Raw genomic sequence first — 24,768 nt, forward strand, 5'->3', positions numbered from 1 at the left:
ATGGTTGGGGGTTTCTGTAGAAAGAAGGAAATCCTTGTATATTCCCTTGGACTTCACAAGCTCAGCACTTGACCCTCCCTATCAAAGTGTCTGAATACATATTAAATGTTCATACTTTCTGATTTCAGATTTAAAAAACTCAGTGTAAAAAGGCTTAGAATGTATTTAGTAGTACTCTATAGACATTTTGTCCTATCTTATCCTTGTAAACGTAGCCACATTAAAAAATATATTATAAGTAATTTTAAGCATTTGAATGTTATCTCTCATTGTATAAATATAGTGGGTAGACACTAGATTTACTGTCAGAAAAACCTGTAAATTAATGTAATGATATAATTAATCATATTATGAAATAAAAAGGTTTTCTGTTTGTTTTTATTTTTGTGTATGCTAAGAGTAAAGAGTATATGGTAAGAAAATGTTTTGGGTCCTTTTAACATTTTTTTTTTCACCTAAATGTTTGTATTTCTTTTTTTTCCTTCTAGGATTTTGGGATATACTCATAGATTCTGATGAAACCTTAATGGAATACCAAGTGGCTATCGCCAAAAGACTCTCAAGTTCTAGTTGCTGTTCATTTTGATAACATTTGCAGTTTTATACATCTAAATGCCAGAGTTCTCTTGGGGAGAATTGTGCTGGACACCATTATTGCCTTTTGAGAAGGTAGGTTATATTTTTATGAAGATTCTTCATGTGTGTAACTAGTAATAAATTTTGTTCTTAAAGTAAAATGTCAGGCTCTCAGAATTTGGAGAAGTGACAAATCAGTTATTGACTTTTTAACAATTCCAAAGTGGTAGTTTTCTAATGGACAGTTACTGATGAACCCTTTCTCTTCTTCCTTGGCTAAATTGTTTGCATAATTATTTAGAGATAGATTCTGTTTTGTCATATTTATATTAGATTATATTGAAATGTAGCTTTAAGCATGCTTCTAAAATAAAGTACTTTGTTTTAATAAGTCTTGGAAGGTTAAAAAAAAAAAAGCAAAACTGCATTAAAATATAATCCTTATAAATTCAAATTTTTAAAGTGGTTATTTCCAAACCCTTTTTTCTCAAGACTCTTAGTTCATCTCTTTTAATTTCCTTCTCAACTAAGGAACTACATTCTTTAATGAGAAAATATTTGCTGTACAGTGTCTTTTTCTTGTATTTTATATCATAAAACTCTTCTACATCTTCCTCCATTCTTTTCTCCTTTACTCAATCAGTATTCATTAGGGATATTGCTTTGCAATTTTCTTTCTTTGTATTCAGACAATATTAGTCCTTTCTTATAAGGAAGACAGCATTTTTCATCATGAGTCCTTTGGAATAGTTTTAGATCAGTATATGACTGAAAACAACTAAGTCATTCGGTATAAGAGACTGGCTACAAATGTTCTCTTGGTTCTGCTCACTTCACTTTCTGTCAGTTCACTGAACTCTTTCCCAGTTTTTCTGAAATCTTCCTGCCTATATGTATATATGTATCAATAATACATTCCATAACAATCTTAGACCACAACTTGTTCAGCTATTCCTCAATTTCCACTTCTTAGCCACCACAAATAGAACTGCTATAAATAGCTGTGTACAAATTGATTCTTTTCCATTTAAAAAAATCTCTTTAGAAGTGGATCAGAGTATGCAGTTTCTTAGCCCTTTTGGACATAGTGCCAAAGTGTTCTCCAGAATGGTTAGAACACTTCACAACTCTCCCAACAGTGTATTAACACCCCAGTTTGAATCTTTATTTTTCAAATTTATTTCTTACAAAAAAATTTTTTTTTTTTTTTTTTTTGGATTCTACATTTTGAATGAATTCTTCCCAAAGTTAAGATCATTTCTTCCCATGGTATTATTTTGTGTTTTTTATTCTCCTTGACTTCTCTCCATTAAGACTATAATGAGAGAGAAGTGTCTTGAGTATTAGAGTTTTGAGTTTGAGATAGTCTGCCTTGGTTCCTGTATCCTAGTTTTTTTTTTTTTTTTCCTTCTTCCATATCTAAATCACACATTCTTGTCCTTTGTTTCTTTCCTTTTAAACTTTTGTTCATCATGTACCCGCCGTAGGTAGAGTCTATTTTGCTTAGGATCAATCCTTCTTAATTTCTCCTTCCTCATCTTTCTCTTCTCTCTTTTCTCTATTGTTTTCTTGAGTGAAATACATTTCCCTATTCAGTTATGTTATATATTCTTCCCTTTGACTAGCTCAGATAAAAGTGAGGTTCAATTGTTAATAGTTCCATCTAACTTTTCATTTTTGTTTCTATAGACTTTTGATTGCATATCATTATTATGTGAGATTTTTTTCACCTTTCCTTTCTTTCCCTTTCCCCTCGATTTCTAATATTTTCCTTTTTACCTTCTTTTTAAAAAAAAATTATCAAAACATAAAATTATTCCCAGGAGCTCTGCTTATTAGCTTTCTTCTATAACTACTGAGAATGATAAGGTACACATGTACACTAGTCACCCAAGTGTTAGCTCTTCATTTCTTTTTATACCCCATGTCCTTTCATCTGCCTGGTCCTTTCATTTCTGCCTTATGTCTCTCATCCATCCTCCCTTCCTTTCATACTATCGATGCCTTAGTGCAGGTCCTTGTCTTATTACAGCTTGCAATAGATTGTTATGGTCTTCTTGCCTCTCTCCCCTTGCTAGTCTGTCCTATACACAACTGTCAATACAGGTCTGACCACATCAGACCCCTATTTAGTTAATTCCAGTGATTCCTTCAAGATCTAGTATAAAATGTCTTCTGGCATTTTATACTTCTTAATAACCTGCCCCCTTCTTATTTTCTAATCTTCTTATACCTTTTTCCATCCATGTACTCTGTGAGCCAGTAATATTGGTCGCCTTAATGTTCCTCTCACCAAACATTACATTTCCCAGTGCTGGAAATTTTAATTTGCTATTTCCCATGCTTGGAATCTTCCTCTTCCTTATCTTTACCTCCTTCCTTGCTTATCTGGTTTCCTTTAAGTCTCAGCTAAATCCTTCCTTTTTCATGAATTCTTTCCCAGTTCTCCTTAATTATATTGCTTTCCCTATGTGATTAACTCCGATTTAGTGTATAATATTGTTTATACATAGTTGGTTATATTGTATCTTCTCATTAGACTGTGGGCTCCTTGAGGGAAAGTACTTATTTTTGTCTTTTTTTGTGTCCTTAGTACCCAACATGGTGCCTGCCATAGTAGTAGTCACTTAATAACTGATTGTGAATTCTCCCTAGAGGTAGCTATGTGGGTTGGTGGATAGAGCCCTTGATCTGAAGTCCAGAACATCAGATGTTATGTTCTACTTACTAGATATGTGACTATGGGCAAATCATTTTATATATTTATCTTAGTTTCCTTCATAGTTTAAAGGGATGTGGTCTGGGATAGCTAGGTGGCGCAGTGAATAGAGCACCAGCCCTGAATTCAGGAGGACCCGAGTTCAAATGTGGTCTCAGACACTTAACACTTCCTAGCTATGTGATCCTGGGCAAGTTACTTAACCCCAGCCTCAGGAAAAAAAAAAAAAAAGGATGGGGTCAGCTAGTTGATGCAATGGATAGAGCAGCAGCCCTATAGTCAGGAAGACCTGAGTTCAAATCTCGCCTCAGGCCACTGCCTAGCTGTGTGACCCTGAGCAAGTCACTTAATCCCAATTTCCTCAGCAAAAAAAAAAAAAAAAAAAAAAGTAACTAGCAGGGTAGTGATGTTCATCAAAGGAGATAATAATTGTAAAACACTTAAAATGACTGGCACATACTAGATGCTTAAGAAATGCTTGTTCCTTCTTCCTGCTTTCTTCTTTCTTTTCCTTCCTCCCTTCTTTCATTTTTTCTTTTTTTGTAGATGTTTTTGAATTATTCTCTTATTCTGGTTTTCTGTCCCTGTTTCCATAATAACCCTTTTATAGTGAGTTTCCTTTTTTTGTTTGCTCATGCTTTTCATTTAATTACTTACTATGGACTTTATATTTGGGCCCAGCTTTTCATAATTTTGATGCAAATGACCTGAATATACTTGTATCCTCTTGAGAAGTATAGCTGTTGTTATTGTGTTATTAGAAGATCTCTGGGACAACTCTTGCTGGGGATTAGCAAATTTATCTATGGTGAATATGCTGTGTTTGCTATCTGCCTTGGTATGAGCTCTGCAAGTTCCTGACTTGAGTTTGGTTCTAAACAACACCTTTTGGCATGCTCCTGGTTGGATTTCCTGTAGACTGTTCCTAGATTTAACATTATTAGCCAACGGAAAACTCTACAATTTCAGAGTGACCGAATTGCATGTTTGGTTTTCAATTCCTTCTGTGGTTATTGAGCTGTAGATTTCAGACTATGTTAGAGGTCAGAACTGAGACCCTGCAATACTCCTGGTATCAGATACACACTACTACTATTTTCTTTCTCCTCACTCAGTATACAACATAGATTGACCAATTCTCCTTTCTCAGCATCGTGCTCTCTTCCCCTGAAGTACAAGTAATCTCTTATTCTAGGTCTGTGATCCAGAACTAGATAGTCAGTGACTCTGTTCTCTGTACAAGATCTGACCATTTAGTGCCATTTAGTGAGACCTTTTATTGCCCTGGTGCATGCTAAAATCCCTCATACTAGATGATTCTTTTGGGTACCTTCATACTTAGATTGGGTCCCCAATGTTAAAGATCTTTCAAGATTTTTGTGAAGTAATTGGGAGGGAGAGCTCAACTGTACTTTTTCCTCGTACTCTGCTCTCTTGCCTGATCTATATAGTTCTACCTTTGATTTTTAGTACTTTTGTTTCCTCTGGCAGATAGCCTTTGCAGTCATTATCTTACTAATCTTCAATTTCTTCCTCATTTCTGACTCCTTTTCTGCTTCTTATGTTTACATTATTAGGTCTCTATTAGCCTTCAAAATTATCTATGCTTAGCCCTATTTTTCCTTCAATCCATTATCCTTTTCCAGTCAATTTCCTAGAAAAGCTGTCTTGCACTGTTGCTTCTACTTTCTCTCCCCCTATTCATTTCTCAACTCTTTGCAACTTGGCTTCCAAAGTTCCATTTGGGTGAAACGGCTCTTTCCAAAATTAGTAACAACTTCATAATTGTCATGTCCAGTAGCTTTTTCTGAATCCTCATTTTTCTTGGCTTTTCTGTAGTATTTGGCACTCTTAATCATCTTCATCTCTTGGAAGAAGTCTCTCTCTTATTGTAGTTTCTCCTTGTGTTTCATTATTTGGTTGGATGAGAGTTTCAGGGTTTTGCTGGAATAATTGTGTTCCCCAGTTGCTTGCCTTGTTCAACAAGCCATCTTGTTTAGAAGACCTCTTTCAATTATTTTTGAATTATTCTATTTTATCTCTTATGTGGTTTTGTTTGGGGCATTTTGAATCTGACTTATTAAAATTGTTCGTCAGTTTGTAAAAATTTAGCAATAACTTCCAGAACTTGGTCTCCATTTAATCTTAGCTCCCCCCTTTTTTTGGCTGTCTCTAAGCTCAGCCTCCTGTGGGGAAAGAACAGGTTTGTAACCAAGGCCTCCCACTAGAATCTAATTTTAAATTCGCAATCTGTCTTGTGATTTTCCCTTCAAATTTAACTTGGAAGTAAATACATTCTATTCGTTTTTCTGTGTTCTAAAAGGTAATTTCAAGCTATAAAAGAGTAATCATTTTGTTTATTTTTCATGCATTCTATAATACTTTATTGACTTAGAGATAATTGCATTATAATTTTTCCTTTTGTGAATATCTTATCTCTGTCAGTTATTAGACAATCCCTGTAAAATATATAAAATATCCTTATTCTAACACTATTAGCTATTGAGTTGAATTCCATATGAGGTATATCCATTTTAGATTCCTTTTACAGATTTTTTAGGCAATCTTTATTATGAAGCATTCCTACATTATGGATGTAAAGATAGCAATAGAGAAATCTCAGTAAATTTTAGTAGTGAATAATAGTTTTGCCTTCTTTTTATGGATAAGAAAATTTTAACAAAGAACATGTAATCCCATTGGTATAAAAATAGTGAGAAAACAAAGTATAAGGTTCATTTTTTTCAGAATGTTTTTACTTAATCTCTGATAGGATAATATAATTGTTTTAAGCACATTCTCATTCACCTGATTTTTAAAAAGTCTATTTTAGACAAAAAGATACAATCTTGTCTCCAAATTTGATTTGTACTTCATTCTAAAGGAAAACCCACCTTAATTTTAATATCTAAGACAGCAAATTTTTTTTTGATGTTTTAGCAGGTTTTTTGTTTTTATCCTAGGTAAACTGTTAAAGTTATCAATTTTGTGCTATCATTCTTTTGTACTGTCTAAATTACCACTTAAAAAAACCCAACAACAATAAACTCAGCCCTCTTAAACTTTAATGAAAGACAAAATTAACATCCTCCCAAACCAAAGATTTGTGCAATAAAGTTAAAATTTAAACCTTTAGGTCCTTAAAATGAGAGTTTTCAGCTCAAAGACATAATTTAGAATTAGATCTTGATTTTCTTATTCTAGTTCAAGAGGGAGCATCAGGAGAGAGATATAGATGTAGAAACTTTAGATAGAGTACTATATTTTTATTGCTTTTTTATATAACTTTCCCTCAAATAGTGCAAAAATATTAAATGACTTAATTCATGAAACTCATAGTTAACTGTTTTTTCCCCTTTGTCCTTTTAATTTTGTAGAAATTAGTAAATGATAACATAATAAGTTGTTAGATATTCAAATAAATGAGTCATCAAATCAGTGAAAATTCAACTGAGCCTATGCCTGTGTTGTTGTTGTTTACTCATTTTAGCCATGTCTAACTCTTCATGACCTCATTTGGAGTTTTCTTGGCAAAGATACTGGAGTGGTTTGCTATTTCCTTCTTGAATTCATTTTACAGATGACAAACTGAGGCAAAAAAGCACTGAGTGACTTGTTGAGTGAGAGTCACACAGCTAGTAAGTGCCTGAAATTGGATTTGAACTGAGATTTTCCTAATTCTAGACCCAGCACTCCATCTACTGCATCATCTAGATGCCCCTGTATACCTACTAAACAATGATATTAAGATTGAGACACATTTACATTTTGGACTTTTCCTCCTTCCCTTCTTTCCTCCCTCCCTTCCTTTCCTTTCCTTTCCTTCTTTTCTTCCCTCCATCTCTTTCTCTCTCTATTTCATCTATCCACATGATTCACTTTACTGACATAGGCATTTTCAGCTTTTTCACTAAGGTCTGTTTACTAGCTTCTTACTCCTACCATCTCATTTCCCCGCATAAATTACTTTACTTATGCCATATTCTCTGCCTGGGATCCCCACCCACCCTCTCCGCTTGTTCAAATCAGGACCGTTTTACCAGACCCAGCTCAGGTCCCACTGACTTTCCTCCCTACTGCTACATTATGATTTATCCCATAAATAAGTAGTAACTAGATTTAGCAGTATACAATTGTATATTTCATCATATAGTGTCATTTACTATTCCTATGTGTAATAAAAGAAATAGGGCAGGCATTGAATTAAAGACCAGAGTTCAAGCCTTGACTTAGACACATGCTGGCTCTGTTACTCTGGACAAGTGATTTGACCTAGGTGCCCTAGGCAAATAAGTTGTGAAGAAAATGCTAATCTCCATTGGTAAGAAGTTTTCTAATCCTGGAATAGCTTGCATTACTAAATTCTCTTCATCTAGTTCCTGTTCCTATTCTCACAGGGATTTCTCTGGCTTGTTTCTTTAGTTAGATTAAGGGGGATTGGGAAATACTTTCTATAGAAGACTTAATGAAACCAGGGAAGCCTGGAGGGACAGATGTGGAAGGAGAGGCTTCCAGACGTGGAGGACAGCCAAAGAAAGTGGCCAAAGCTGAGAGGAGTGTTTTGTTTGAGAAACAGCAAGAAAGTCAGTGTCACTGGATCAAAGGAATAATCTAAATAAAATCTGTGTGGTTAGTTTAAGAAAACCTGTACATACATGCTGCCCTAGTTCCATCAGATAACCATAATCCTTTTAGAGTTAATGTGAGAGAAATAAAAGAGAGATCACAGAAATTGTCTTGAAATAGTATTAACTTTGGGCAGTTGAATTGGATGGGGAAAAGGAGGAGTTGATCAGTTTCAATTCAGTTCATTTATTTAGTGCCTCCTGTGCATCTCTGCTATGCTTACTTGATACAAATAAAAACAAGCCATTGTCCTCCAGGAATTTACAGTATAATGGGGAAAATGTCACACAAAAAGAGGCCAGAAAGACATGAATGGTTAGGAAGACCCAGGCAATGGAGCATCTTGTTCTGTGGATCAGTTTCCTGGCATTAATTCTGAACAATCAGTAGTGGACTTCAATCAGTCAATCAACAAATTTTTATTTATTATTATTATTATTATTTTGTGTCAGAAACTGTAGTAGGCCATGGTGATCAAATGATATAAATAAGTCCTGGTCTTTGAGAAAATTATGTTTTATTGAGAATGGTGTACACATGTGTTTAAAATTTGAGCTGTTGACTTTGACAGAACTGTTGGACTGTCAAGTAGGATTCCCCACCAGTTGATGCATGACTGACGTTAAGGAGATGGATTAGGCCTGGATATCTAGATTTGAGAATTCTCTGTACATTTTAATTCATGGGAGCTAAGAATCTGTCCAAGAGATAGAAGATGGACCACCAGGACAAGATTCTGGGTAACATTGGTGATAAAGTGACATGATTTGGGTGGTGATGCAGCAGAGAATGCTGTTGAAGTTGTAAGTGGATCCATTTGGCATCATCCTTCAGAGTTCAGCGAGACAATAGTGCAAAGAAAATAAAGGTTGATTGGCCAGGTTTTCATGGCAATACAAGGGGGCAAAAGGATTCACAGGTGGAAGATAATCTGCAGTTGAACTAGTCATAGTATTAGATTCTGAAGAAAGGAATTTCTATAACTGAATCACATCATTCAGTCTCAACGGGTATTTAATTATATGCTATTTTCAGGGCTTTATAGTTAAACTTGTATTTTTTCTGTTTGACTCTTCTCAGGAGTTTTTCAGAGTTTCTCCTCTCTACCTTAAAATCCTAATACCTTCTCTTTCATTAAATGACTGCATTTTCCATTTTAGTAAGAAAATAGAGACCATTCACTGTGAGATCCATTTTCTCTCCATATCTCAAAATTCCCCTGTATCAGTAATTCTTAACTGGGGAATTTGTGAATTTAAAAATATTCTGATAACTGTATTCAATATAATTTGTCTCCTTTGTAACTCTATGTAATTTATTTCATGCATTTAAAAATATTATTCCTCTGAGAAGCAATCCTTAATCTCCCTTTACCAGACTATCAGAGGAAGTCCATGACATACAAAAATGTCTAAAATCCCAACTCTACATAATTTTTTCTCTCCTTTTTACTCATCCTTTTCTATCTCTGGGCACTAATTTTTTTATCCTATCATTCATTCTCTCTTTTACCTTCTTTCTCATCCTCAGTTTTACCTACACACACACACACACACACACACACACACACACCGTCGCCCCAATAACTAAATTAGCTCAGATAGAAAAAATACTTTACATAAATTATCTCATTTTTAGGTTCTACCATGATCCCAGTTACTTTTGCTATTATTATCCCCATTTAAATAGATGAAAAAATTTGGCTCAGAATGGGAGGTGCTGGCCTCAGGAAAACTGGGAGGGATAGAGGGAGGAGTAGGGATTGTGGTAAAGACAAAGAATAGACAAGAGAAATGAGACTGAGGGAAATATGAAAAGATAGGAGAGTACAAAAAGAGAAAGGGAGTTTGAGAGTTCAATCATCGTGGTGATGGTACAGTTATGAGTCATGCTGAGATCCCTGTGGGTGGCTATGAGTGGAGTGAAACTGTAGGTCATGAGAGTTGAGGAGAAGGAGAATGAACTGAAAGACCGAGGTATTTGTTGTATTGTTAAGTCATTTTTCAATCATATGCAATATTTCATGACCCTATTTGGGTTTTTTCTTGGCAAAGATACAGGAGTAGTTTACCATTTCCATCTCCAGCTCATTTTAGAGACAAGAAACTGAGGCAGATAGGGTTAAGTGACTTGTCCAGGATCACACCAGTGTTTGAAGCCATATTTTAATTCAGTAAGATGAGTCTTCCTGACTCCAAGGTCAACAAACTATCCACTATACCACCTAAGGTGTTTGAGAGAATATTAAAGTGTCTATTGAGTCCTCTAAGTATGAGGCTTAGAAGTAGAACCTGTGACTGAGATACTAAATTCCTGGGGGAAAGGGGAAGAATGACTGGAAAGCTAGTAGTTTAAAACAAGGAATATCTTACCTGGATGATAATATAGTCAGCAAACATGTATTAAATACTTCTCTGCTAAGCATTGTGCTGAGTAGGGGAGGCTAGGTGCCAATGTTGATAGAATGCCTCCCTGGAGGTAGGAGGATCTTAGTTGTAATTTGGCCTCAGACACTATATGAACTGTGTGATCTTGGACAAGTCACTTAACCTGGTTTTCCTCAAATGAGCTGGAGAAGGAAATGGCAAACCACTCCAGTATCTTTGCCAAGAAAACTCCACATAGGATCACAGAGAGTTGCACAGGACTGAAAATGATTCATTCAACCTATATTGGATTACTTGCTATCTGGGGGGGGGGGGGGGAGAGGCAGGGAGGGAGGGAGGGAGGGAGGGAGAGAGAGAGAGAGAGAGAGAGAGAGAAATTTGGAAAACTATCTTTGCAGGTATTTAGAAAATCATTCAAGAACAGTAGCAACAATAACATTGTGCTACGTCGTGGGGATATAAAGAATAACCAAAACACCAATCCCTGTTGTCAAGGAGCTCACAGTCCAAAAAGGGAGACAAAATACAAACAGCCGTGTACGAACAAGATAAATATACTGGATAAATTTGAGGTAATCAGTGAGGAAGGCACCAGAATTTAGGAAAATTGGGAAACATTTCTTGCAGAAGGTGAGATTTTAGTTGAGACTTGAAGTAACCCATGTTCTGAAAGAAGTTGTTGAAGATTGTGACTGAAAGAGGGTTTTGAAATGGAGCAAGTCAATTTCTAGCCCTGTGTATAGGACCAAATGGAGATGGGGAGAGCAATCAACACTAGAGAGATATTTGTAAAACCCTTAGCACAGTGCCTGACACAAAGTAGGGGCTTAATAAATGCTTATGGGGGGGACATGAAGTCAGTCGTGATTGATCAATTAAATTTTGTCAATTGTTGATCAGTCAACAAGGTTACAATGAGTAAAGGATACAAAGATGAACTTGGGATAATTCCCATCCTCAGGGAGTTTATAACATTCTTTTAGGGAGACAACATGTACATATATCAGAATAGGGAGTGGACCTGCACTTTCATTGGAAGAGAGAACTCCCAGATCAGAATAGGGAGTGGACCTGCACTTTCATTGGAAGAGAGAACTCCCAGATGAGAAAACTTCCTTTACCAATTTACCTTCTCAAAAGTGCAAGTTGGCAACTTCTCTGGCAACTCAACAGTTGTAGAAAATAGCTTAGAGAGCACTAAGGTTGAACGGCTTATTCAGGTCTTCCGTTTTGCCACCTTTTTTACAGATCTATACACATATATCCAGAATAGATACATGTTTGGTGTTGTTTTGGGGTAGTATATATACTTGACCTGAGTGCAGAACTTCCTTCTTGCTAAACTCCCTCTCCCATTTTCTTGCCTAATTGGGATCTAGCTCCTTCTTTTGCTTGACTATCTTTAGCAACACCTTTGGCTTCACTCCTTTGGGAACTGCTTTCATCCTAAGCCTACTAAAGAAAGAACAATAGGTATTGGAGGTTTCTAAGGCTACTGTCTCTGCAAAGCAAACTCCACCTTACTTTCAAACCTCTCTCCACCTTGTTTAATGACTCATTCATTTGTGTTTAGTTGTGGATCTGGATTAATTTGTTCTACTTTGCTTTTGGGAAACCATGAAAAATCAATAAAATCTCTTTTGTACTTCTCAAGCCCCCATTGTGAAGGTCCCCAAAATTAGAGAATCAATTTCTCTTTCTAGTGAATATAAAACCTATATATTTTAATACTGATAGCCTCACTTTTGGTTGCTTAGTATTTGGTTGACAGTCTGCTCCTGTAACTACAAGTCTAAATTATGCATAGGACACATTATACACATATTTCATTGCATAGTCAATCTAAATGCCTACTATGTGCTAGATGTTGTACTAAGTATTAGGGCTACAAATAAAAAGGACAGTTCCTGTTCTCAAGGAGCTCATAATCTTTATTGGAGAAGACAACATAAAAGGAAGCTGAAAGGGGGAAATGGGAAGAGGGGGAAAGGCACTCAGCATGGGCCATGATGGAGAAGTTCAAAAGCATTATAGCTAGTGGCAAATGGAGAGAAGACTGTGTTGAGCCTCCTCTTTAATTAGAAGCCCTGGAGCCCAAAGTACTGACTTCCAACCAGAAGGTCAGAGAGACTGGGCAAAATGTGAGTATCAGGCAGAGTCAGTCTTGTAGGATAATGAGATTTCCTAACTCTCACTATCATTTACAACCACCTACATTTCTTTTGGACTTCTTTGGATCTTTTCATTATGTTTTCCATCTCCCCTGTTAAAGCGAACACAAGAAATAAGGATGATAGGTGAGAAAGGAAAAAAAAGTAGTATTTATAGGCCTACAGATTAACAAAAGAATATGCAAATAGTATATTCACCAATAAACTACATAGCTAATAAATATATCTACAAATTCTAAATTAGTTTTTAATTTCTAATATGATAAATATTTTTTTAAAATATAACCCATATAAACAAAAAGCTCTTTGGGTAGATCCTCAAATATTTTTAATAGTATTTAATAGTATACTGAAGACGAAAATTTGAAAACTGCTGTTTTATATCTATGCCATGTTCCCCTTTGGTAGTCCTAGTCTTTTTCTCAGAAATGCTTGAATATTCATTCCATCTTTTCTTACCCTTCCCACCATGATATTCAGTTTTGCTGAGTTATTCTTGATTATACCAAATTATTTTTAGTTCTAGACCTATATCTCTTATCTTTTTGAATATTGTTGTTGTCATCTCATTTATCGTAAAAATTTTCTAGGTCTTGTGTAATCCCAATTGAAAAACTTAGGTACTTAAACTGCCTTTTGGATGTTTTGCAGAAATTATTTGTTCTGGGAGCTTTGAATTGTACTACTCCTGAGACTTGCCTTTTTTAGTGGGCTTTAGTGTCTTTCCTTTGTCCCCTTGTTCGAATGGAGTTGGACAGCTTTCATTTATGATTTCTTGCAATATAATGTTCACAAATATGGAGAATATTGAGGGATTTTCTTTTTTGTGATTTCAAGAAGTCCCTCAAATCTTAAATTCTCTATCATTAACCTCTTTTCTAAATCAGTTGTTTTTGATAGAAGATACCTTATATTTTCTTATTTCTTTTCAATCTTTTGATTTTCTTCCGATATTTTTTATTTTCTTGTGGAGTCATTGGTTTCTGTTTAATCCATCCTATTTTGGCGGAAATTCAATACTTGGATAATGTTTATGACTTTCTCTGATTTCTCCTGATTCTTTCAAGTACCTTTATTTATTTATTTATTTTAAAATCATGCTTCATGTTTTTTAGGTATTCTTTGTGGAAAACTTTTTTTCTTTTAGTTTCTGTATACAATTTTATAGAGTTGGATGACAAAACTGGTTGGTATTTTCTTTAATTTACTCATCTCTCCAGCTTTAATTCCTGAAGTGGGGCTTTAGGTGAGGATCATATTCTGTCTTCTGTTGTCCTTTTGGATGGAATCTCCTGGATTCTTGCATCAATCTAGTATTTTGCCCTTTAAGATCCAAAGAACTGGATCTTCAGGACCTCTCTGGCATTGCTGGACACAGTTTTAGGAATCTCAAAGCCCCTGAGTTTAGAGTTTTTCAGTCTGAATACTGAGGCACAGTGCTGATTTAGCAATGTTCCTCTGGGCTTCCAAAGTGCACATCATGGGAATTTTTCAAGGGAGACTTCCGCTTCTGTCACATCTGGATATAAAGCCTAGAAGGTTACTTTTTTTTTTTTTTTTTTTTTAATAATATTATCCCTTGTATTCATTTTTCCAAATTATCCCCTCCCTCCCTCCACTCCCTCCCCCCATGACAGGTAATCCCATACATTTTACATGTGTTACAATATAATCTAGATACAATATATGTGTGTAAATACCATTTTCTTGTTGCACATTAAGTATTAGCTTCTGAAGGTATAAGTAACCTGGGTAGATAGACAGTAGAGCTAACAATTTACATTCACTTCCCAGTGTTCCTTCTCTGGGTGTAGTTATTTCTGGACATCATTGATCAACTGGAAGTGAGTTGGATCTTCTTTATGTTGAAGATATCCACTAGAAGGTTACTTTTTTCTATTTTCTGGTGTTTTGCTTGAAAGATTCCCGTTTCTATTACTGTTGTGCTTTTTTGACTGAACTTTTGTGGACTTGTGAGGCTGAAGAAGTCACAATAATTTTTCATTGGATTCCTTGATCAGACTTGGTTCAGGAGTGTTTTGGGGGAGGAGTGGCTAAATTTGGGAGCTAGGAAATCGTCTTGGTGGAAAATTTAGTTCTATCCTCTTGTTAAGTTTTTTTGTTTCAACCAATGTTTGATTCTTCACAGTAGTGAAGAATCTCCAAATTCAGATTTCTTATGATCCAATTTTGAGTTTTAAAAGCTAGTGCTCTTGGAATGCTTACTGTCACAACTTCCTTCTGTTTTCCTATAAAGACCTGTATATATTCTATGGAAAGCCAAATTGCAAATTCTGAGTGTTTGCAGTATCTCAGTTGTAGTGCTGATGTTTTACTGAAAGATGATAGAGCTGGATGTATTTGAGACATTTTATATAACTTCCTTGGAAATTTTCAAGCTTGCTTTGATGCATCTCAGTTGTGGTTAATTACTTCAAAAGCCACAAGAACTATTTTTTTTCTCTCAATTTTCTAGTCATAGGAGTGTAAATAGTGAGAAGGGTGTGATTATGAAGAAACCACAGCATTTGACAATTGACTGGAACACTCAAAGGATATTACTTTTGACAGCAGTAGGGAAATTTGGAAAAGGAATGGGATTTGGGGTAAAGATAATTAGTGCTGTTGAGTGGTGTGGTAGGAAGCCACATTGCAAAAAGTGGAGAAGGTAGTCAGATAAGAGGAAATAGGCAACAAGTATAAACAGCTTTTGGGGGGATAAAAATTTGGATTACTAATGAAGAAATATAAGAAGATGTGAGGGGATGAAAGATCTCATGAAACTTTTTAAAGAATAAATCAAATTTGGACATGTTTATAGGTAGCAGAGAAAGAGCTACTAGATGGAGACATATTGGAGATTAGAGAGATTGGAGGAGGAGAAGAGATGAAGATAGAGGTAATCTCCTAGAGAAAAAATGAGAGGGAAATGGAACCAAGGACACATATAGAGGGGTTAACTTCAGCAAAGAGAAGGACAACTTTATTATCAGAGATTAGAATAAAAGAGTAGAGAGTAAGGGATGATGTCAAGAAGTTGAGGGATGGAGAGAAAGAAAGAACAGGGAGTTATGATTGATGGCCCCTTTTATTGGTAAAGTATGAGGCAAAGTTCTCAGCCTGGAGTTTGAAGAGAAGTAGAGGTAAGGATCTGAAGATAGAAGAGGTTTGTAATTGTCTCTATATGAAATGAATCAGAAAAACAGGATTTATTAACTGTGGTGAAGGCCCCATTGAAATTAGATAACCTATATTTATAATGGACTCAATCAGCTTGGTTTTGTTTCTTCAGGTTTTTTTTTTTTTTTTTTTTTTTTTTTTTTTTTTTTTTTTTTTTTTTAGCATGAGCACAGAAGCAAAGGAAACATTGTAGAACTGGTTCAGAATTAGTGTTTCATAGCCATGGTTAGAAACTGACCAAAGAGCCAAGGATTTAGGAATAGAGGACCATGTGGAGTTGAACTAGTTAATTATACAGTCAAGAGTGGGAAAAAAAGAAAGTGAAATTAGAGCAGCTCTAATGACCTGAGAAAATAGTGAGGGTGTGAGGGATTTGGTAATGAGGGAGAGATGAAGTAGTAGGTTATGCTCAAATAGAGGAATGAGATACTTTTTTGATCTTATAACTGGAACACTTGTGGGTAATGGAGAGATCTGACATGTAGTATTGATGGATATAGCTGAGGTGGAAATATGGAGTAGGTCTTAGAATTTGAAGAGAAAAAGGGAACTGAGAGATTAAGGTCTTTGAAGGAGTATCTAATGTGTTTTAAAGATCTTTAATTTAAGAGCAGAAATTAGAGAGGAGAAAGCTGTGAGGAATGGAATACTTCATGAATGCAATAAGAGGGAGCCTAACATTGGAAAGAATTTGAAAAAAATGAAGGCCAAAGGGAAGTTCATTAATGATCAAGCAGAGGTTCCATAGGATACAATAGAAAGGAAAGGGAATTGGAGAAAAAAGGACTGATAAGAAATAAGAATATGAAGGAGGTAGGTTGGGGAGGGTCTTTTGCTCTAGGAAACAGTGTCATTGATCTAGGAAAAACAAATTTGTTAGCTATAGGTGCCGGTTGACTGATGATATCTTGTGATAGAGGATTAGTACTAGTGAGACATTTCCTCTCTAAATACTGTGGAGTTGAGTGTGTTGGTGGCCTGGAATTCAGGTTTGAGAGCCCTAGGGATCAACTGAATTCATATGTAGCATCAGCATGGTGATTAGGTCCCAAAATAACAGATGCAGAAGATTTTTGTCTGCAAATGGAAGTTTATGTCATGATTGTTATTTTGGTATTTCATTTAGTAAATTAAAGTTCTTGTTTTTGTTGTTTCAATCCTGTCTGATTCTTGGTGAGCCTTTTTGGGATTTTCCAAGCAAAGATACTGAACTGCTTGGCTATGTCCTTCTTCAGTTCATTTTACAGACAAGCAACTGAAGGAAAGAAGATTAACTGATATAATTAAGTGATTAAATTATATAATATCATATTTGAACTCAGGAAGATGAATCTTCCTAATTTCTGACCCAGAACTGTCCACTATACCACCTAGTTGCCTAAACTAAATTTTAATAAACTGAATTGAGACCTGGTCAAGGTAGTAGTGGACCTTTATCCAAGGTCAAAATCTTTCCAGTTTGTGGCATAGTATTTGAGGCTTAGCCAAAAGGTAGCATCATAGAATCTTAGTGTTGGAATGCATTTCAATGATGATATGGGCCAATGAGTATTTGAAGCTGTCTTGCCTTTGCTTGAACAAGTCTAATGACAGGGAGCTTACTCTTCATTGAGGCAATTCATTCTTCTTTGGGAAAACATTTCAACTTGTATATATTCTGAAGAGACACTTGGACCAGTTAAAGCACTGTATAATTCAGTGCCAAATGTTTTGAAGGGATAATAATAACTCATTATAGTGGTCATAGCATGAAGAGATTGCTTTTTTAGACGTTAGACTTTTTTTTAGATTTTATTTTGCCTTTGTTTCTTAAGATATTTCTCTTTTTACTATTTTAATTTAAAACTTATGAATGATTCTCAAAATAGAACTGTTAATGGCATTGTTTGAGACTTGCTTAGAAATTGTCATTATTTATTGATTGCCAATGAGTAGATTATATAGACAAAAAGCCTCTTCTATTGGCAGTGCATGGAAGTGAATGGAAGACTTAGGAAGTCCTTTTCCGACATGTAACCCAGGCAAATCACCCATCAGTTTGTCAAGGATCTCTCTAAGATGGAAAGTTGCAGCTTCTCTAAAACTGAAAGATTGGGTTTCCTTAATGGGAGTTCACTATTTAAATGAAATTCCTGCTCTGGTCCTATCTCTAACTAGCTTCTGTGTGACAATAAAAAATTATAATAGCACGGATGTGTGTTCAGTATTCTTTCCCTCTTACAAAATGTCCTCTTTAGAGTTGGAATGGAGTAGCTTCCCTGGTGCCTTTGTTTTTAAATGCCATGCTAAGTTTTTGGCTGCTACTTAAAGGCAGTGAGTTTTTTCCTTTGGAATATTTAATTCCTTTCAATGAAAAAAGTAGTTCCTAAAAGCTGAGTCACATTTAGTGGTTTCATAATGTATCTTTCTGTTTGCAATGGTGTACCAGATTAATGTTCTTTGGTTAGATTTGTTCCCAGAAATAAACTCATTAGCATGTTGCTAAACAGAGAACTAGCTTTCCTTCCCACCCCTACCCCCCTTAACTCACAATCCTGTTATTTAAAAACTGGCTTTTAAGAAAAAAAAAGACCTGTTGAATTACAGGTGAACGTCTTCTTTCCTTATAGCTTAGACTCACTAGGTAGAGTTGATATGATTTACACTAAGGATTTCCATTTTTTTATTGATTACATTATATACATTAAACTTGATTATGTTACATGGAGTGAAGGGAATACATTTTCTGTAATAAAGTTATCTAATGAATGCTTATGCTGAAATTGACAATAATTGATAATCATACCTACAGCCTCCCAACTTTCTATTCCCTCTGCACTCACAAAGAATGATGATTAAAAGATTGTCCTGTGTTATCTAAAGAGCTAGCCAAGGAAGCCAATCAAATTCATTTAAACATATCTTCCCCTTTTATACACTAACAGAAGGCCAACCAACAATCTGGACAGTTAATATTTTAGGAGATAGAATTTTATTAATTCAATTTTAAAATTCAATTTGTATTTTTTAGTTAAGAAAGGTAAAAAAAGATTTGTAAGCTTTTCGTTTTCATGGTATTTAATAGGGACATATTACTAGCATTTATTAAATACCTACATATTATAGTCAGTGGGCTAAGTGCTGCACAACTAGGCTAAGATATATTTGTAATCCTTTTTCCCCGAACCCCCATCCCTTAGTGTCAGGTTTTGCAGATGTCAGGAGTTTTCATTTTTCAGAATACCAGATGGAATGCATCTATTGGATGCTATTAGAACAGCTGTGATTACCTTCATAATTCCTGTGGGATAAGATGTTTTCTCTTCCTTCTCCCATTTCTATTTATTTTTTGAAATGCCTCTACCTATTAGTGATTCAATTAATCAATTTTCTTCTACCCCACACCTCTTTGTCTTACAGACCATAAAACCATGGGAAATACAGAAAGCCAAAATGTAGAGCACAGGTTTTATGGTGAGAAGCAGGGGAACCTGTCGAGGAAGCACACATCCCATTCTCTTCGCCTGTCCAACAAGACCCGACGGATGAGGCATGCTTCCTCTGCAAGGGTGATCCACAGGAACTCTGAAGTGAGCACTCGATCCAGCAGCACTCCCAGCATCCCACAATCTCTGGCAGAAAATGGCATGGAGCCCTTCTCCCAAGAAGGCAAGCTAGAAGACTTTGGGAGCCCAATTTGGGTGGGCAGGGTGGGAATGGGCTTGAGACCCGTCTCCTGTCACACCGATTCTTCCATCACTCCTAGTATAGACAGCAGCACAATCCTGACAGCAGCCTCTGCACAAAGCATGCCAGACTCAGAGGAGAACAGGCTTTATGGGAATGACTCTACGTATCTGCCTGAGGGAGGCAGAAGGCAGCGTCCCTACACAACCAATGGGACCACATTCATGGAAACTTCAAGCTTTAAAAAGAAACGCTCAAAATCTGCAGATATCTGGCGGGAGGACAGCTTGGAATTTTCACTCTCTGATCTGAGCCAAGAACATTTAACAAGCAACGAAGAGATCTTGGGTTCAGTAGAAGAGAGAGACCGTGGGGAGGATCGAGGGATGGAAGCCAGGGATGGTTCACAGCAGCTGAGTACCTGCCACCGTGCCAATTCCTTGGGTGTTTTGTACGTACCCCAGAATAACGGCGTAAAAGCAAATCATGGACCAAGGAGCAAATTTGTGGGATATTGTGGGAATTTAATGTCTGATGTTCCAGATCTTGCAAACCGTAAGATGCCATCAGCTGTTGCCGAGGATACTCCTCCGTACAGTAATTATAATACACTTCCCTGTAGGAAATCTCACTGTCTTTCTGAAGGTGCCACCAACTCACAAATTAGCCATAGCAACAGCATGCAAGGCAGAAGAGCAAAAACAACTCAGGTAAAGTGATTTAATTCTACTTAAGCATTTTAGAAAATAGCTTTAAAAATACACGGCTTTGCTGTTAGAATCTTCCATTCATTTTGTTCAGCTTTTAACCTTTCTGACCAATGTTTTAAAAACACTGAGTGATATGCTGGTGGCCCTGTTGTTACTTTTCTCACAAGAATCTTTACTCAATCCCTTATCTTGTAGTTTCTTGGATAAGGGGTAGGGCTTAAGAGAAGGAAGAGAAACAGGATATGGGAGTAACTTGTCAGTGCAAACTTGACTGAAATCAGAGTTCACTTCTTCCTATCTTAGAAACATTATCACCATGGACAAAATACACTGTGGTAGCAGAAAGACTGGGAGCTTGACCGCTCAGGTCCTTTTAGCCTCCACATCTAATTAGATGGTCCTTCAAATAGGAGGATTAGTGGGGAACTAGTCTTAGCTAGAGTTCTTACTTCAGAGACACTCTGGATGATACGAACCATTTCAATTTCCCTCTCCCTCTTGGGTCAGAGAGTTAGATGACCCCATTTCTATTCCTTGCCTTACACCCAGTTAATTCTTTGAGCTTGATCAGGTTCATTAAATCCCTATTGACCCCAGCTCTCTCTTCTGTAAAATGTGAATTCTAAAGGGAAGCATTGGAATTAAAATAAGGTTCCCTTACCCATCTTCTATTGTGGTTGCAAAGATTAAGTAAGTAATTTGTGTTAAATTGCTTTAAAAAATTAAAATTTCTTTGTAGATTTAAGTTCATAGTAATTATCATTGTTGTTACTATTAATAATAATTATTATTATTATAATGGAATCTTTCCCTGACACTCATATTCTTGTCCCTAAGTTTCTTGTAGAGGAAGTTTTTGAGTTTTGTTGGAGGCACTACCCAGGGCAATTTCCATTTAAGTTACTTTATATCAAAAATTACAATAGAACCAGCACCACAAGACAAGCTTCAGATCATTCTGCTTAAATTAGATTGGAGGTAAGAAGTAGGTAGGTAAACAATCAATCCTGACCAGAAATGGCATGTCTACTTGGCATATTGGTCTGCTCTCAGAATATATTAATTCACATTCTCAAAAAACACAAAAAGTCATCTTTTACATAATGACTATTGTTAGTGAAATGAAGGGACTTGAAACTATAGAACAGATTCAGAGACTGGTTTAGAAGATTAAAAATTGCAATTATTTTTAATGACAGTTGCTATTCTTATGAATATTATTATTGGTTCTGGAGCGTAATGATATTTGCATGCTATCTTGTGACCTACAGGAAACAGATTCCTAGTTTGGGAAGGTGAACATCGTTTGCATCTGATACTTAACTGAATTTTTATCAATAATTCTCTGCTCAAGTACTTATAGTTTCAGCCATGGTACACTAGATTTTGAGTGTTTTTCCTTTCAGTTAATATGATTCAGGGGGTCAATGAGGAGGCTAAGTGAGATACCTAGGGAGTGGATAAATATGAGCTTTTACAAAATTTACAGAAGTGATTACCATGCTGAAGTTTTAGAGGGGAAAAAAAGTGTTCTTATGATTAATCTCAAACTTGAATTTGAGAGGCTATGCATGAAAACACAATTTTCAAATTTTAGATTTGTACTTATTTCCCTGTTGATTGGCTGGTTCCATGTTTTAAAAACTGAAGAAAGTTAGGTAGAGGTGTTTTTTTTTAATTGTATATATAAATGGAGATGTACAGCCATTGGGCAATGTGCTTATTATAATGTTCTTTGTACATTAGAGGTGCTTAATAAATGTTTATTGACTGAGTTGGATGATGCTAACCGAAGATTATCAAGAGATCCTATCTAAATGTTAAAAAGTGGCTCCCTAAGAGCTTAAATGTAAAAGCTATTGTGTGATTTTAAGCTGCCATCAAATCTGATCTGTTAACTTTTTTACAATGAGAAAACTGAGCTCCATAGATGGTAAATGTCTTTTTCAAGGTCAGAGGAATAAGAAAAAGTCCTATGATTTCTCAATGAAGATCACAAATTTCTATGATTTATTAGAGAATACTTAGATACATCTGAAGCTTTAGTTTACATCAGATATTAATATCCACAGTGACTCTAGCTTCTGTATGTATATATTCAATATTTTGTACTGCTTCAATGTATTTAATTGAAAGAACCTCAATTAGAGATTGGTTCTATTCATCTATATAGATATATTACCTCCAGAGTTTAATTAGAATTTAGTTTTACTTTTGAAAGAGATTTAGAACTTCACTTTCCAATGTGCTTTTGTAGTTATAAAATTTTCATTCTCACATAATAATCTTTCCTGATCTTCTCATGGGGCCTTTTGAAGAACTAGAGAAATTCATTAATGGCATTTAAGAGGAAAAGCCATATTCGATTTTAAAGGGTAAAAATTATATTGCAGCCATTTGAATATAACTTTCACTGAACAGTTGTTTTTAAAGTTAATTGTAAAGAAAATCATTACTGATATTATATGATGCAGGTCTGTTATTGAGCCAATAAAATTGAGGCAATGATTTGATATTCCTGCCAATTTCTGTTTGGCAGAAGGTGGGAATTCTTTTTATCATCTCTTAGCATGTGAAGATATTACAGGCTGTCCCCGAGGTATGGTAGATATTTTCTGACCATGTTGTTGCTCACAGAATCATAGAACTTAGAGCTAGCAATGATCTCTAGTTCAACCTTATTTCACAAACTAAGACTTAAGAAACTAAGTCCTAGATTGAATAACTTACCAAATTTTCTGCAGGTGCTAAATGACAAAAATCATTTGAATCCTGGCTCCTTGACTCCAAAGCCAGTACTCTTCCTCTTTCCTTTGATCATATTGCCTCTTGTTGCTGTGTTTCTAATGCATGATTCCTTTAAAGATGCTTTAAGTCCTCCTTTCCTTAGTTCCTTTAAAGTAGAACTCTTCACAGTCATATATTGCTATTGGAAAAACCATAGCTTTGACTACATGGACCTTTGTTGGCAAAATATTTGCTTTTTAATATATTGTCCTGATTTGCCATAGTTTTTCTTCTAAGGAGCAAGCATCTTTTAATTTCATGGCTGCCGTTGCCATTTGTGCTGATCTTGGAGCCCAGGCATATAAAATCTGACATTGCTTCCATTTCTTCTCCCTCTTTTTGTCAGGAAGTGATGGGATCAATTGCTAAGATCTTAATTTTTTTTTAATGTTATGCTTCAAGCCAGCTTTTATACTCTCCTCTTTTAACCCACATCAAGAGGTTTTCTTAATTTCTCTTTACTTTCTGCCAGAGTAATATCATTTGCATATCTGTGATTGTTTATTTCCCCCAGTAACCTTAATTCTGACTTGAATCATCCAGCCTGGCATTTCATAGGATGTACTCTGCTTATAAGTTAAGTAAGCTGCCTTATTATAGTCCTTTTCCAATCTTAAACCAACCAGTTGTGCCCGCATTCAGTTATAATGTTCAGTTATTGCTTTTTGGTGTGTATACAGGTTCCTTAGGAGGCAAATAAAATGATCTGGTACTTCCATCTTTCTGAGGATTTGCCACATTTTGTTATAATACACATAATCAAAAGTTTTCGTGTGGCCATGCAGCAGAAGTAGATGAACTCCCCTACTTTTTCCATAATCTAGCAAATATTGGCAATTTGGTCTGCAGTTCTGGTAATTCTCAGTTCACACTATACCTTTCCTATGATGGAACCTTCCGAACTCAATATTGGTCTGATCAGCCACAGTTGGACACAGTGCATCTTGCTCAAACACAGTGATGTTATTTTGGTCCTCTTCAAGCCAAAGGACAACAACCATCACTGAAGCTTAATTTGCAGTCTTAAACATAACCTTGCTGGTATGTGAAATGAGTAGAATTTTTTTGTAATTTGAACATTCCTGCATTGTTCTAAGGGAACATTTCCTTAGAATTGGGACATAAAATGAGCTTTTCCAATCCAGTGGCCACTTCTGTGTTTTCCAAATTTGCTGGCATATTGAGTACAGAACTTAAACAGCATCATCTATTAGGGTTTTAAATAGCTCAGCTGGAATTCCATCACCTCCACTCACCTTGTTAGCAATGTTTCCTAAGGCCCACTTGACTTCATTTTTCATTGTGTCTGATCTTATCTTGTTTACTGGTGAGGTTAAGATCTTGTTTTAATTCTTTTGCATTTCCTTACTTCTTAATCTTTTCTGCTTCCTTACCACTTTTAGTCTTTTGCCCATTTTTTGCATGAAACTTTTCACCTTGATATCTGATTTTCTTGTAGAGATCTCTTAATCTTTCCCATTCTATTGTTTTCTTCAATTTCTTTGCACTGCTCTTTTAAGAAAACTTTCTTATCTCTCCTTGATAATCTCTGGAATTCTACATTTAGTTAGGTATGCCTTTCTCTTTCCCCCTTCCCTTTATTTTTTTCCTCAGCTATTTGTAAAGACTTATACTGCCATTTGTTTTCTTATTCTTTTTTCTTTGGAATGTTTTGTTGCTGCGTTCTTTACAATTTTGTAAACCTCTGTCCATAGTTCTTCTTGTTCATAGATCAGATCTAATCCCTTAAATCTATTCATCACCTCTATTTCATATTCATGAAGGATGTTATTTAGATTACATCTGTAGGGTCCCGTGTTTTTTTTTTCCCCCCTACTTTAATTTCAGTCTGAATTTTGCCATGAGAAGCTCATGTCCTGAGCCCCAGTCAGCTGCCCCTACTCAGTAGAGTATCTTCCTGTTAGCTCTAGAATCAAATATACAGA

At 35.7% G+C, this 24,768-nt stretch overlaps 1 protein-coding gene across 4 annotated transcripts in view; it reads left to right on the forward strand.

Annotated features, from left to right (window-relative positions):
- Positions 1–533: 533 nt before the first annotated feature.
- The window catches only part of TIAM1 (TIAM Rac1 associated GEF 1), a 125,196-nt gene continuing 100,961 nt past the window's right edge, over positions 534–24,768 (forward strand). For all 4 annotated transcript variants that reach the window (XM_074300672.1, XM_074300670.1, XM_074300671.1 and 1 more), the window contains exons 1-2: positions 534–669; positions 19,059–20,035. In XM_074300672.1, coding sequence (XP_074156773.1) covers positions 19,070–20,035 — 966 coding nt within the window. In that variant the 5' untranslated portion in view covers positions 534–669; positions 19,059–19,069. The remainder of the gene's footprint in view (positions 670–19,058; positions 20,036–24,768) is intronic.

Source organism: Sminthopsis crassicaudata, chromosome 3, assembly GCF_048593235.1.
Source record: "Sminthopsis crassicaudata isolate SCR6 chromosome 3, ASM4859323v1, whole genome shotgun sequence".
Classification (NCBI taxonomy): Eukaryota; Metazoa; Chordata; class Mammalia; order Dasyuromorphia; family Dasyuridae; genus Sminthopsis; species Sminthopsis crassicaudata.